Source organism: Geospiza fortis, unplaced genomic scaffold (genome assembly GCF_000277835.1).
Source record: "Geospiza fortis unplaced genomic scaffold, GeoFor_1.0 scaffold112, whole genome shotgun sequence".
Classification (NCBI taxonomy): Eukaryota; Metazoa; Chordata; class Aves; order Passeriformes; family Thraupidae; genus Geospiza; species Geospiza fortis.
Window position 1 is genome coordinate 8820479 of NW_005054298.1, and position 12366 is coordinate 8832844.

At 43.8% G+C, this 12366-nt stretch overlaps 1 protein-coding gene across 1 annotated transcript in view; it reads left to right on the forward strand.

Moving 5' to 3' along the window:
• Positions 1 to 12366, forward strand: part of ADCY5 (adenylate cyclase 5) — a 213845-nt gene that overhangs the window by 11552 nt on the left and 189927 nt on the right. Inside the window, exon 2 of the mRNA XM_014306405.2 lies at positions 5 to 764. Coding sequence (XP_014161880.1) covers positions 5 to 764 — 760 coding nt within the window. The remainder of the gene's footprint in view (positions 1 to 4; positions 765 to 12366) is intronic.

Below are 12366 nucleotides of genomic sequence, written 5' to 3' on the forward strand. Positions count from 1 at the left end.
TTAGGTCCAAACCCGCCTGGCAGGAGCACGGTGACGACAGCCGACGTCACCGGTCCCGCCACCCGCCCGGCAGTGATTCCCCCGCTGCCCCCAACAATGCCAGCCCCCGGCAGCTGGGGGAGCAGGGGGAGGTACGGCCCCGCTCTGTGGAGTTGGGGCTGGACGAGAAACGCATCAAGGCCAAGATTGAGGAGCTGGAAGAAGAGGACGGGGACGAGGGGGACTCCGAGGCGGCCTTCTCCATGGGCAGTTGTTGCAGTAGCCTGCTGCAAATCTTCAGGTCCAAGAAGTTCCAGTCTGAGAAACTGGAACGTCTCTATCAGCGCTACTTCTTTCGGCTAAACCAGAGCAGCCTCACCATGCTTATGGCCGTGCTGGTGCTGGTCTGTGTGGTCATGCTGATCTTCCATGCCGCACACGGCCGCTATGAGGTATCCTATGTCGTGGTGCTCTCCCTGGCCATCGTGCTGATGGTGGTGCTGTGCATGGTGTGCAACCGCAACAACTTCCACCAGGACCACATGTGGTTGGCGTGCTACTCTGTCATCCTGGTGATCCTGGCAGTGCAAGTGGTAGGGGTTCTGCTGGTGTGGCCCAGGAGCGCCTCCGAGGGCATCTGGTGGACCGTCTTCTTCATCTACAGCATCTACACGCTGCTGCCGGTGCGGATGAGAGCCGCGGTCATCAGCGGGGTGGTGCTCTCCGCCATCCACCTGGCCGTCTCCCTCAAGATCAACGCGGAGGATAAGTTCCTCCTGAAGCAGGTAGGCAAGCCCTGAGTCATTTGGATGTGTGCTCAGCATTGAAGGGTGAGGGAAGTGGGGTAGTCTGACTTCCACAGGCCTGCCTGATGCTGGAAGGTTGACAGGAGACTTTCAGCTGAACTCCTAGGTTACCTGCTGCTGGGTGGGATGGTGTGCAGTGCTAGCCTGTAATCTTGCTTTTTTTCATTGCTGTGGTGTTCCCTTGTTTCTGCTCCACGTTAAGGCTCTAAACATACAAGTGTGTGTCTTACTGGGTTCCCATGACGGCTGCTCCAGCACTGTCAGCTGGTGCCCTTCAGTTGTATTCAATGTGAACAGCCCTGTGCTAAGCACACCTGCGGAACAGTATCCAAGCATGCTGCTGTTTTACTGCGAAAGGTGTGGAAAGTCTGGCTGTTTTTGTAAGGTAGAGGTTATCCTTGTGTGTCACTCCGGGTTCAGTGTTAGCACAGAGCTTAGGCATCTTCAGAGACCGCACTCCATGGGAATGTGGGCTTTTGGTTTAGCAGGAAAGTGTTTTTCTCTGAGATATGCTGGAAATCTCTATGGTGAAAAAGCCCAGAGTTCCTGTACAGGCAGGATAAAAAGTACCAAAAAAAGTATAAATGCAGGTTGTTATTTAGCTGTGATATCATGTTTAACTGAAGCAGTTCAGTTCACGGGAACAATAAGACTATTATCAAATGCATTACAGTGCAATCTTTAATTACCATATCTGTATAAACAACAGCAACACAAGGCGCCACTCTTCAAGAGAAGCAGGCAGCCTTGGGACTCGTGCTTTAAACTTACCACACGTAAAACACTGAAGCTGTGAGGCAGTTGTCATCCTGCTGATGTGCAGGACTCTGAGCAGTGATGAGCCTGTCACGGAGTCAGCCCTGATACCTGTGTGCTACCAGGGACTGTTTCTTAAAATCAGGTAAATCACATAATATAAAATAAAGCCTTGTGTTCAGCGCCTGCTTTGAGTCTCAGTTCTGGGTTGTTTTGAGTTCTGCTTATTGCAGTGGCAAGAAAAGTTGTAGGACTTAAATAGGACCTCATCAGAATGAGGCTGTCACTGTTTTGCTATACAAAATAGCCCATGAAATTACTCTTTTCTCCCCACAGCCTCGTTAAGCCTACTTGGAGAGTTTCTGGCTTTGTTCTTAGTTGGTTACAGATATTTTTATAAACTGTACGTGACATATTCTTCTTATGTTTGATATAAATGGCTTTTTGTGCATTTCCAGCAGAGCATACACTGTGAGTGGGACAGTTGGTGTTTTTCTGCTTGACTTGAAAAAGTTTGCTAATGGCCTCAGCTCTTCTCCACTGGGGCTCTGGTCTTGCAAAGCCTCATGTGTGCTTTTTGCTTTATAAACTGAGACTGGTCCTGTTGAAATCAGTGTGTTTGGAGACAGTATCCTTACATGGCAAGGCAAATCCCATCATGATTGCTGCTAGAAGATTTAGCAGTCTGTTATGAGCAGGGTTCGGAGCATACTAACAAATGAATCAAATATTGCGTTGGAAAATGTTGGTAACTGTATTTTAGTAGGAAGGAGCCTAAACTTCAAAGGCCGAATGATTGACTCCCTCAGTTGAAAATCTGGAACAATTTCAGCTCCCTCCCGTTCCAAATAGCAGGTTGTTTGTAAGAGGTTGGCTCGTGTATGAATGTGCACTTGTCAAAGGTAGAAGCATGGGCGATCGGTGATGGCACAGCATGCACAAATCTGTGCATTGCACAGTTGCTTTTGCTTTCATACTAATGCTGGGGTTTTCCTATGGTTTGGCAATAAATGTTCCGTTAATGAGGAATGTCCTAGGAGCACTTTTACTTTGTCTTCAAAGGCAGAGCATCTCTCCACGTTGCCTGTTTATTTTTCCTACTAACACAGTCTCTATCTTGCTGTGGTCTACGCTGGCGTAGCACGGGCTGAATCAGTGGGGTTGTACAAGGCCAAGCATCAGATTCCTTACACGTTTGTGTACGAACACGAGCTGCTATCTCTGGCTGTCTGATAGAAAATCCATTCTGCTGAGCAGATTGCCTTACAGCTATTAACAGGCCTTCTTCACTGGGGCTGTATCTCGTTGCCGTGGAATCAGTTGTGTTCAGCTCTGCCCCGCTAATGCACACAAGCCCTATTTTCCTCCTTCAAACTACCAGAGGCAAAGGCAGGTGAAGACCAGATAAGTCAAGAAGAGTGAGTTAAAATGTTCTCTGTGACTTCATGCTGGCAGTCACATCAGCCTGGATTTTGTGGAGCAGGAGTGCCTTTGTGACTGTGTGACCAGATGGTACTTTACATCCAGCGGTCACAGAAGAAAGGCTGGTTAGGATGTGTATCACCTTCCCTCTCTTTTTCATGGCATTTTAAACTATAATACTTAAGCAAGTTTTACTTTGTGGGAGCTTTTTGCTTTAAATCCTCTCTGAATTGTTTCCAAACCAGGAGAAATAATACACTCTTGTTATGATCCACCGATGTTTAAGGCAGGGTGACTCTTGTGTTGACTCCTGAGCACTTTTATAAGGCTCTGGAGCCTGTTAAAAACTCCTCTTTCTCAAGAGAGTGAAATTCTTGGTAGAAGGTCCCTTTTGGGGGAAAGGCAGCTTGTTGTATTCCCTAGCTGAGGATGCATGAGTTTATTGTCTGAATTATCTTCTCCTATCATTGCTGGATTTTTCTGTCCCCAAACTCTCTGGTCCAAGGCTATGTTAGTCAGACTTCATGGAAGGGTTACTGCAGTCTGCTGTTTCTAAATCCATAACGTGCCAGGAGTAAAAGTAGTTGTCATTGTTCAGTCTTAACTGAGCTGCTTTTTAAAATAATTCTTCTGGACTCACTGGATTTGGAAAGTAGGCTCTGACTTCTCTTTGCTACTTGGAGGAGTCTGTCTTTCAAAAGAAAAAGCACCGCTGTCAAAAAGATGAGTATTTTGATTCTTCTGTGAGTCTGATCAGCTAGAGGCTGATCTTAGCTTCTTGAATTGAGGTTTGATTGGAATAAAAAAGTACTAATTATTGCCTTATATTAAAAAGTTATCCAGTGCTGAGGGAGGGGAGAAAAGGAAATCCTGTGTTTGGGAATTTGCTTGTTTCCAAAGGCAGCATGCTGCTGGAAGCGGAACACAGTGAATAGGTGATGCTCCACCAACTACAAATTCCGACTGCTTAAAAAGGGGGCTCTTCATTTGTTCCTGTGATCAGTTAGCTCTAGAGGAACTGCTTTTGGATTTATTGGGGAGGGGATGACTGTGTTTGTCTTCAGGTTTATGTTCTTGTGTTATTCTGGGACAGATTACAAATCTGTTTCACTGCATGGAAGTGTGCCATGATCTAGTTGAGGTGTTAGAAGATGGGTTGGACTCGATGATCTTAAAGGTCCAACCTAGAAATTCTGTGGTTCTGTGATTCTGTGTTGTCTTTCTGCATGTATCTCTTTTCAGGCCACTTTTTCCATGTGCTGGCTCTGATGCACTTTCAGGCTCTGAAAACACGCTCAACTCTAGAATTCACGTAAGCATTACTTTACATGTGAATGAGGCTTTCTAATACTTAACTGAGAAAGAAGTGTACTGTTTATCAGAAATCTGCCTTGCATTCACAGCAGAGATAACAGTGAGATTTATTCCCAGTCCCTTGGAGCGAGCTGCCCAGCTGACCCAGGGGCCTGTATGGGCACATGGGCAGAGGTTCAGCCTGTGGGCTGCAGATGCTTAACTGAAGTCATGTGAGGAGACAGCTGCCCTCAGCGCAGAGAGTCTTGAGTAAGCACTGGCATTTTTGTAAGACTATGGGCTAAGGGACAGGGAATTTCACAAGAGAGTTTATTGGACTGAATCAGACTTAAAAAGGGATGGGAATTGTGTGTGGGAGTGAGTGGGGGACCAGGAGTAGGGGATAAGAATGCCGTATACAAACATCAAACAAGCCCGTGGACTGAGGTTAGATTTACTCCTGTTTTCCCACCCAAACCTGTTCTATTGTAACTTTCTGATGTTCCGTGTTCAAGGATACAGTTAAGTCTTTATAGTTTATTAACTCAGTGCGAGTGGTGACTGGTAAGGTACCATGAGAAATAAATACCTTTTTTTTTGTCTTGTGTCAGTAACCTCATTGAAATAGAAACTGAAATGCACTGATCTCCTTTCTCCCCAAACACTACTGCAAACCTTCGGCAAAGGATCTCTGATAGCAAACTACCTCAGCACATGCCTTTTGCTTGTCTCTGATTCAGGGCTCCTTCTTGCTCAGCCCTTTTCCATGTCTCCATCATAACAACGTTACATTAGTACTCCTCGTCCTTCACTTCTGAGAAGCGTGTATGTGTTGGCCTTTCTCTCTGTCAGTGCATGTTAATGGTGGATGATTGATCTGTACCTGCACGGTGGCTCTCTTGAAAGTGTAACATTTCAGTTTAACTGTTTCTCAGAAGATGTTGGTATGAGAACCAGTCTCTCTCCTCTTCATAAACAAACTCACTTCAGCAGGGCTAAAGACAATTCCTTTCTGTAACAGCGAATTGGCTTGAATCTTGTGGAGATCTCCTAGCACCTCGTAGAGATGCTTTCCAGTTGGCAATTTGAATGGCATTCAGCAAGAAGTTAGTCACACAGTAGGAGAGGTGGTACTGTGTGTTCCATCTCAGCCTCAGTATGCCTGCTACATGTGAGTGATGACGGATTTAGAGACGGGTTCTCAGCAGAGTGTTAATCAAGTCCTTGCACTGTGCTTTCATTGTCTTCAAGCAGCATTGTTTTTATTCATCAAGAAGGAGAGATGAACCACCTGGAATGCAGATGGATCTGTGTGTCAGCTCTCCTATGGTTATGTGCTGCCTGCTTTACTTTTGTCCACCTGGAAATAGATTTGAGTAATGTTTGTATGGGATGGGATTTTTAAGGTGCTCAGCCACATGGGGCCAGGTACTGGGTGTCTCAAACAGCACTTAATGCCCTGTTCTGCATAAACATTGATATCAGTGGGGCTCTCGTGCAGTGAGGAGAGCTCTAGCACTGCTCACTACTGAAGAACCTGCCTGAGCAGCAGTTGCACCGAAGATATTGAAAATTGATTTGTGATCTTCTTGTGTTCAGGGGAAAAAATGGCAACCTGCAATATTCAGTAACTGCTGCATTGCTAGTTGCCTCCCTAGGGTAATTCTGTAATAGAAGTAATTAAGTAAATCCCGGAGGTATTGTGTATCAATTTAGTCCTTTGTAAGAATATTGTCTTTATCTCTTGGGCATGTATTGCTTGAGGTTTACAAAGGCAAATCTGTTTTTCTTATCTCCTAAATTACCCTATAATCCTGCCACCTCCTAATCTACCCCCTTGCTTTATCCTCCTTCCCCCCACCATGAATTAGTTTAATATTTCACCATAATGTTCACCAGTATCAAAACCTGTTAGTGTGATAGAGTGCTGTGTGTCTAATTTCCCTGTGTTCCTGGATTCTTAATAAGTTTTTTGTCTTTATAAACTGACCTATTTGACTAATTTCTCTCAGCCTTTTGGTTGTAATCACACTTTTATAACTGGTTTGGATCTTGGTGAATTCAAGACAAAACCAAATAGGAGTGATTGAGGTGCACAGCAAAAAGACTTGTTCTTCTAGGCACTTTTATGGCAAGCTTGAAAAGGCAGGGTGTGCTAGTTCTGGTTATTTCTGGAGAGGTGAAGATACTTCAGAGCAACATCAGGATTCATGAAGGTACTGGAAGCAGAAGGACAAATTTCCTTGCCCTAATCTTACAAAGCAGCCATTGACTTGTCCTTCAGTGTCCTGGGCACAATGGCTTAGTTTGACCCCTGCTCTCTGTCAGAGACCTGTCCAAGGCAGGACATCTTATTTATGAGGTCTTTTGTGATTAACCTCATTCAGATGATTTATAACCCTGAACAGCAATGAATATACAATGCTGGTTATCCTGGTGCTAAGGGCTCACTGGAGCTGGTTGTGCCCTCCTGGAGCCTGAATAGCCCAGTGCTTCCTGAATGCCCTTTTGCTCTGAGTCCACTGTGGTGTGGGCAGCACTGCCAAGGTCTGGGCTGGAAGAGGACTGGGACTCAGCCCAGCTGGAATGTGAACTTTGGGCACCAGGCTGTTCTCCAAATGCATTCAATTTGTGTCTGATTAGCTAATCTTTCAGTCATGTACCATGGCTCCCTCTCTGTCTTTTAAGAAAAGTGGAACAATTGCTAACTTTTTAGCCATTGCAGTCGTTGGAGTAGTTACAGTCTTTTGGTAATAGCTGGTTTTGTCATCATGTTTTGGTATTACTGGATATTTACTCTCATTTTCTAATCAAGCTAAAAGGATTTTCCTTCTGTCCTGGTAGAAGATGCAATGAAAAATTCCCAGCAACACCTGAAGAACTGAGAGGTAAAAACTAAAATTATTTTGACCGTGCGGATGGTAAAGTGATCCACCCTGTAGCTGGTAGTGGCTTCTGAGAACCCATGCTTTGAAAAGCTCCTGTCTCTTTTCTTCTCTTCCTTCTTTTTTCTTTTTCTTTTTCTTTTTCTTTTTTTCTTTTTCTTTTTCTTTTTCTTTTTCTTTTTCTTTTTCTTTTTCTTTTTCTTTTTCTTTTTCTTTTTCATCTTCTTCGGTTGTTTTTGATTTGTTTTTGGTTTTTTATTAATTTTTTGTTTGGTTGGGGGTGGTTTTTTTTGTTTTTTTTTTTTTTGTTTGTTCATTGTTTTTCCCTGTGCAGGTGGGTATGTTCAGAGAAAATACCCACTTTTGTTTGAGGAGGCAGGAGACAGGGCTCCAGGTTTTGCCAGCCTTGGGCAAGGTTTGTCCTCCCATCTGCTCTGTACTGTAGGGTTTACATGGCGCCTTGCACAGGTAATCTGAACCCAGAAGAGGTGGTTCTGAGGGAGCTGGAGTGCACCAGCATCTCCCTGGAGCCTTCCAGCTGCTACTTGATTTCATGATGTGCTGCATGTTGGTTTTTTATGGCCCAGAGGGGTAGGACAGTGACAAAGTGTGTGCAAGGAATGTGAAGTTTAACAGCTTCTGGGAAATGGGTGGGGTTCCTGTCTAACTGCTGTGTGACTTTTTCATCTCCTGCGAGTCCTGTGTTTTGATGTGGGATCACTGTTAGTTCCTTCCCTCCCTCTGAAGTCTAGCCTAGTGATCTGAACTTGTGATATCTTTCATCCATGGGATGCTCTTTCTTCTTTTTGTTTTGACATTGGTGATACTTTAAAAAAAATATTATTTTTTTGTCTTTACCTGAGAGGTAGCCCGCTGCTGCCAGAAACTTAATTTGATTCATTATTATGGAGTCCTTAGGCTAGGTAAAAACCCAAGGGGAAATCTCATGTGAATGAAAAAACACAACCCCAGAGATATTAAAAAGGATAATCTAGTTATGAGGGGGTGTGGGAAACAGACAAGAATTTTAATATTTGTCTCCTGAACTCCTAAATCTTCTCACCTTATCATAAGAAAGTTTGAAGTTTCTAGCACTTAATGAGGTCACACATAAAATGGCTGTCAGGCCAAGACAAGACTCAAAATGCTTTTTAGCACCTGCAACTGGACCACTCCCAGTGAAACTCTCCATGATGTTTTATGATGGTGCTGACTCCTGCTGGTTTCATCACTGGCAGGTACAGGAATGGCAGCATTCAGCAGACCTGCAGTAGAATTTAGCATGAGATGGTCTTGTTCTGACACTCAGAGAAATGGACTGAACACATTTTAAAGCTCTCCCTTGCACTTCCAGTCTTGCTCTTGCACATTTGGGAAGCTCTGTCCCACTAAGAGCCTGGTGGGCAGACAAGCTTGTGAGCTACTTCAGCCAGACATGGTTGGTTTTACACCACAAAGATGATGTGTTTACAAATGGTAGGACCCCCCACAGCTGAAGAATTAAAGGGCAGCATTGGCATCACCAGCAGTATTGCTTCTGGTGCCAGGCTGGCCTCACTAATGCCTAGCAGGATTTTTGTTGCAGCATTCACTATAGAATGTTTCATTGTTTTGTCAGGCTTTGTTCTGCAAATAAAATATCATTGTGTTCTTTTTTCTCCATATTTATATGACACTAATGTATTTGCCAGGTATCTTTATTCCCTTCCCCAGACATCAGGAACACAAATCATATTTGTGTATTTAAGATGTTATCAGGACTGTCTGTAGTGTGCATTGTGTAGTCATCATTTGCGGCTTCTCCTACTTCATAGCAGCAGAAATAGCAGTAGAGAAGTCTATTTCAAAGCATCCTCAATCCTGCCCTGATTTTGTTTATAATTCCTTTGCCTAGACTGCTTCTTCTGCAGTTTGAGTGATGAGTTTCCAGATGAAAAATTAAACTGCCTTTTCTTTTCATGAAAAGTTTTACACACCCATGTAATACCCTTCAAATTTTTTACTGTGAATTGGGTCTTTGTGGTATTGCCGTGTTTGGCTATCATCCTGTGTTTTTGGGAAACTTTGCTTTTGGGAGGTTGAGCTTTGGGAATTAAAGCTGCTCTTCAAATTCAAGATACACATTCCACTAGTATCAGAGTGCATCTTTGCAGACAGTAAACAAAGAACTGTGCTGATGCAACACAGAGGTAATAGAAATAAAGAAAGGTTTGTGTTTTGTCTTTCTTTCCCCCCCAGACATTAGAAATTGATCTCTCAAAGAGGCAACTTACGCAAACTGTTTATTCTTCAAATATGTTTGCAGCTTGTATAAGACATTCTGTCTCACTTCATAGTCAGAAGAAAAGGCTATGACATTGCTTGCAAGAATCTGTCATAAAATGTTGCTGATGCAAACAGTTCGCTGGCTGTATCTTCCCTTCCAAAAAAAGCCTTGCCTCCTTCCCTTAATTCCCTGCTCTAGACTAAATGCTACAAGCACTGATCCCTTTGTCCCTCTCGCTCTGCAAACTGAATTCTTAGAGCCAGCAATGTGGTAAGACACTACTCAAATCAGTATTTCTAAAAACAGTAGTTTGCTGGTCAGCCCACAGATGACAGAGCTCCTCAGACATGTTTGCTGAGTGATGAACTCTTTCCATTTGCTGGGAGGCACCCAATGGCAGCTTTCTCTCTGTATTGTTGCTTTTAAAGTGTGGGTATTCATGCACACAAATGGGGGGACCAAAGGACATGTTATAAATGAAGATGTTTCCATTTAAATGGGGTTTCTCTTTTCTGGGCAGGTGGTTACTTGTAATCTCATAGGGAGAGGAAGAAATGCTCTGCAGTGCTAAGGAAAGAGGAGGCTGTGCAGTGTGGTGGGAGAATGTGTAATCACAGTGTCAGTCTCACTCAGGCTGAGAGCTAAATGCAGTCTTGCAGGCCGTTGCACATGAAGTAGGTTACTAGTGTGGGAACTGCTGGTGAGTGGTGAACTCTCTGGATCTTAAGGCCAGGATGGACTTCTGAGCTCATTTCACAGTACCCACTGAACAATTCTCCTACACTTTAAAATTTCTTCCATTCAATTAAAAAAATAAAACTTTAAGTGCTGAATTGCATAGTATTTGTCAGTTGAAAAAGCAATCTGCCGTGATTTCTGAACTGAACCAATACTTATTTTTTCCTCTCTCCTCTTAGTAAGACAGGATTTTAATACCCTGTGATGGAACATATTGGGGATATTTCTCTTCAAATTGGTGGCATCTACTTAAATATAACACAGATGGACGTGTTAGTTGTGAAGGGGTTCTGACATCATGCCCAGATTTTGTACTGGGTAATTACATGCCTGCCTTCTTAATTGATGTTGAATATGGCATTTTTCTTTGCTCTATGTCTATTCTGGACTTTTTAGCAGTACAACACCAAATAGATGCTGTGCATATGGGTTTACTATCGTATCTGAGAAATTTGCAAGGCTGTTGACAAGCCAAGAAAATGAGGGACTAGAGCTCAGGCTTATATCTTCTTAGTCATGTCGGTGTGCTAGAACAAGTGCCACCTCCTTGATATGACAGATGTACTGATAACTTTTGAAAGGTACAAACCCAGAAATGATATGATTGAAGGCTACTTCCAGAGCTTAGCTATGTCATCCTGCTGCACCAAGATAAGACCAAGTCAGCCTAAACCATTTGTGGTAGGTACTAATCACAGACCAGTCTAGAAAAACCCCTCCTTTGTGTATGTGCTCTTGGGGGTCACAGCAGCACTGATGTGCTTTCTAGTGTGTTTGTTTTGTTGGTGGGTTTTTCAGCAGAGCCCTGGGTAGGAGCAGACAGTAAAGAGCTGTCTGTGACTAGAGCTCTCTGGCTGCTCTCAGATGAAACTGGTGCTTGGTTTCCTTGTCTCACCTGGCTTTAGTTCCCACCCCACCCAGAGCCTGCCATTCTCTAATGTCACAAACAGTGCATTTGAATGACATCTGGCACAGCTGGGTCTCATTCCTGACTGAAGCCTTCCTGGAAGCACTGCAGTACAAGCTGTAAGCTTGAAGGTTACACATCCTTTCACAAGTGACCTCCTTTTGGTGTCTGGTCCCTCTCAGCTGTTAGGGTAGCTGTGCTTAGGTAACTCCTTAGAACTCCAGGGACTCTTAAAAGTGTATGCCTCTTGCACTGTGGTTGAAATGACTGTGAACAAATACTTAAGTATTTCCTGAAAATATTTTCATATCCCAAGAGAGAAAGTTAGGAAACTGCAATTTTTTGTTAGTTTGTTTTCCTTCTTCCCTAATGCAGGTAATGAGTATCTGGCTGTGTCATGACACTGAAGGTTTGTCCAAGTAATGATGTCTAGGAAAGGTAACACTCTGTGGATTAGTTAAACCACAATATAAAGCCCACCATACAGAAACTGTAGTCCACTGCTGAAACCACCTTACTTGTCTATTTTAGATGCAAATGGACCTTGTTAATTTAATTCACTTCCAGAGGGAATGCAAACTAAATAAAGTCATGCTTATTAGAAGTGTTCTCACAGGTTTAAATAATTTTCTTCAATTTATTTTGATGAACTTTTCTGAACAGACCAATCTTTACCACAATATCTTCGGGCTAAGATTGTAGCTTATGTAAGTGAGAGTACTTTATACTTAATGCTTAATGCATTGCCCTTGTATGTCATTTTCTTTTACAGATAGGAACTCTGTGCTATGTGCCTTCCCCCTTGGCAAGGGTTGGGGCTGGTTGTGATAGAGACAGAGTCAAGAGAGGAGCTTATCTGTCATGTTTAGCCAGCTCTTGGCCCCGTTTCCAAAGGTGCTTTTCAGGAGCCTGGTCATGAGTGTCCCCTCTATGGCTGTTTCTGTGCGAGGGGTGGCTGCTCACCACCCATCATTCCCAGAGAAATGATCTGCTTTCAGAGCATGACCTCTTGCTTGGGGCTGAGACCAAACCTTTCCACTGCCAATTCCTTAGCAGCTGTGGCCAGGACAAAATTCTGTATGTCTAAGATGCCAGGCTGCCACCTGGAATGCCACAGAAGTGGCAGGTGATGCTCTTCTGTGTCTTTCCTGAGAGAAACTCCTTTGGTTTGCAGCAGCTCTCCTTCTGTTTAAGCCATTTGCAATGCTCCATACGCTATTGAGGCAGTGCCTTGCTGCCACATGAGCATATCTTGTGTGTCAAACCTCATGGGGAGACGCTGTGACAGCTCCCTGCCTGCCAAAACTCCTGCTG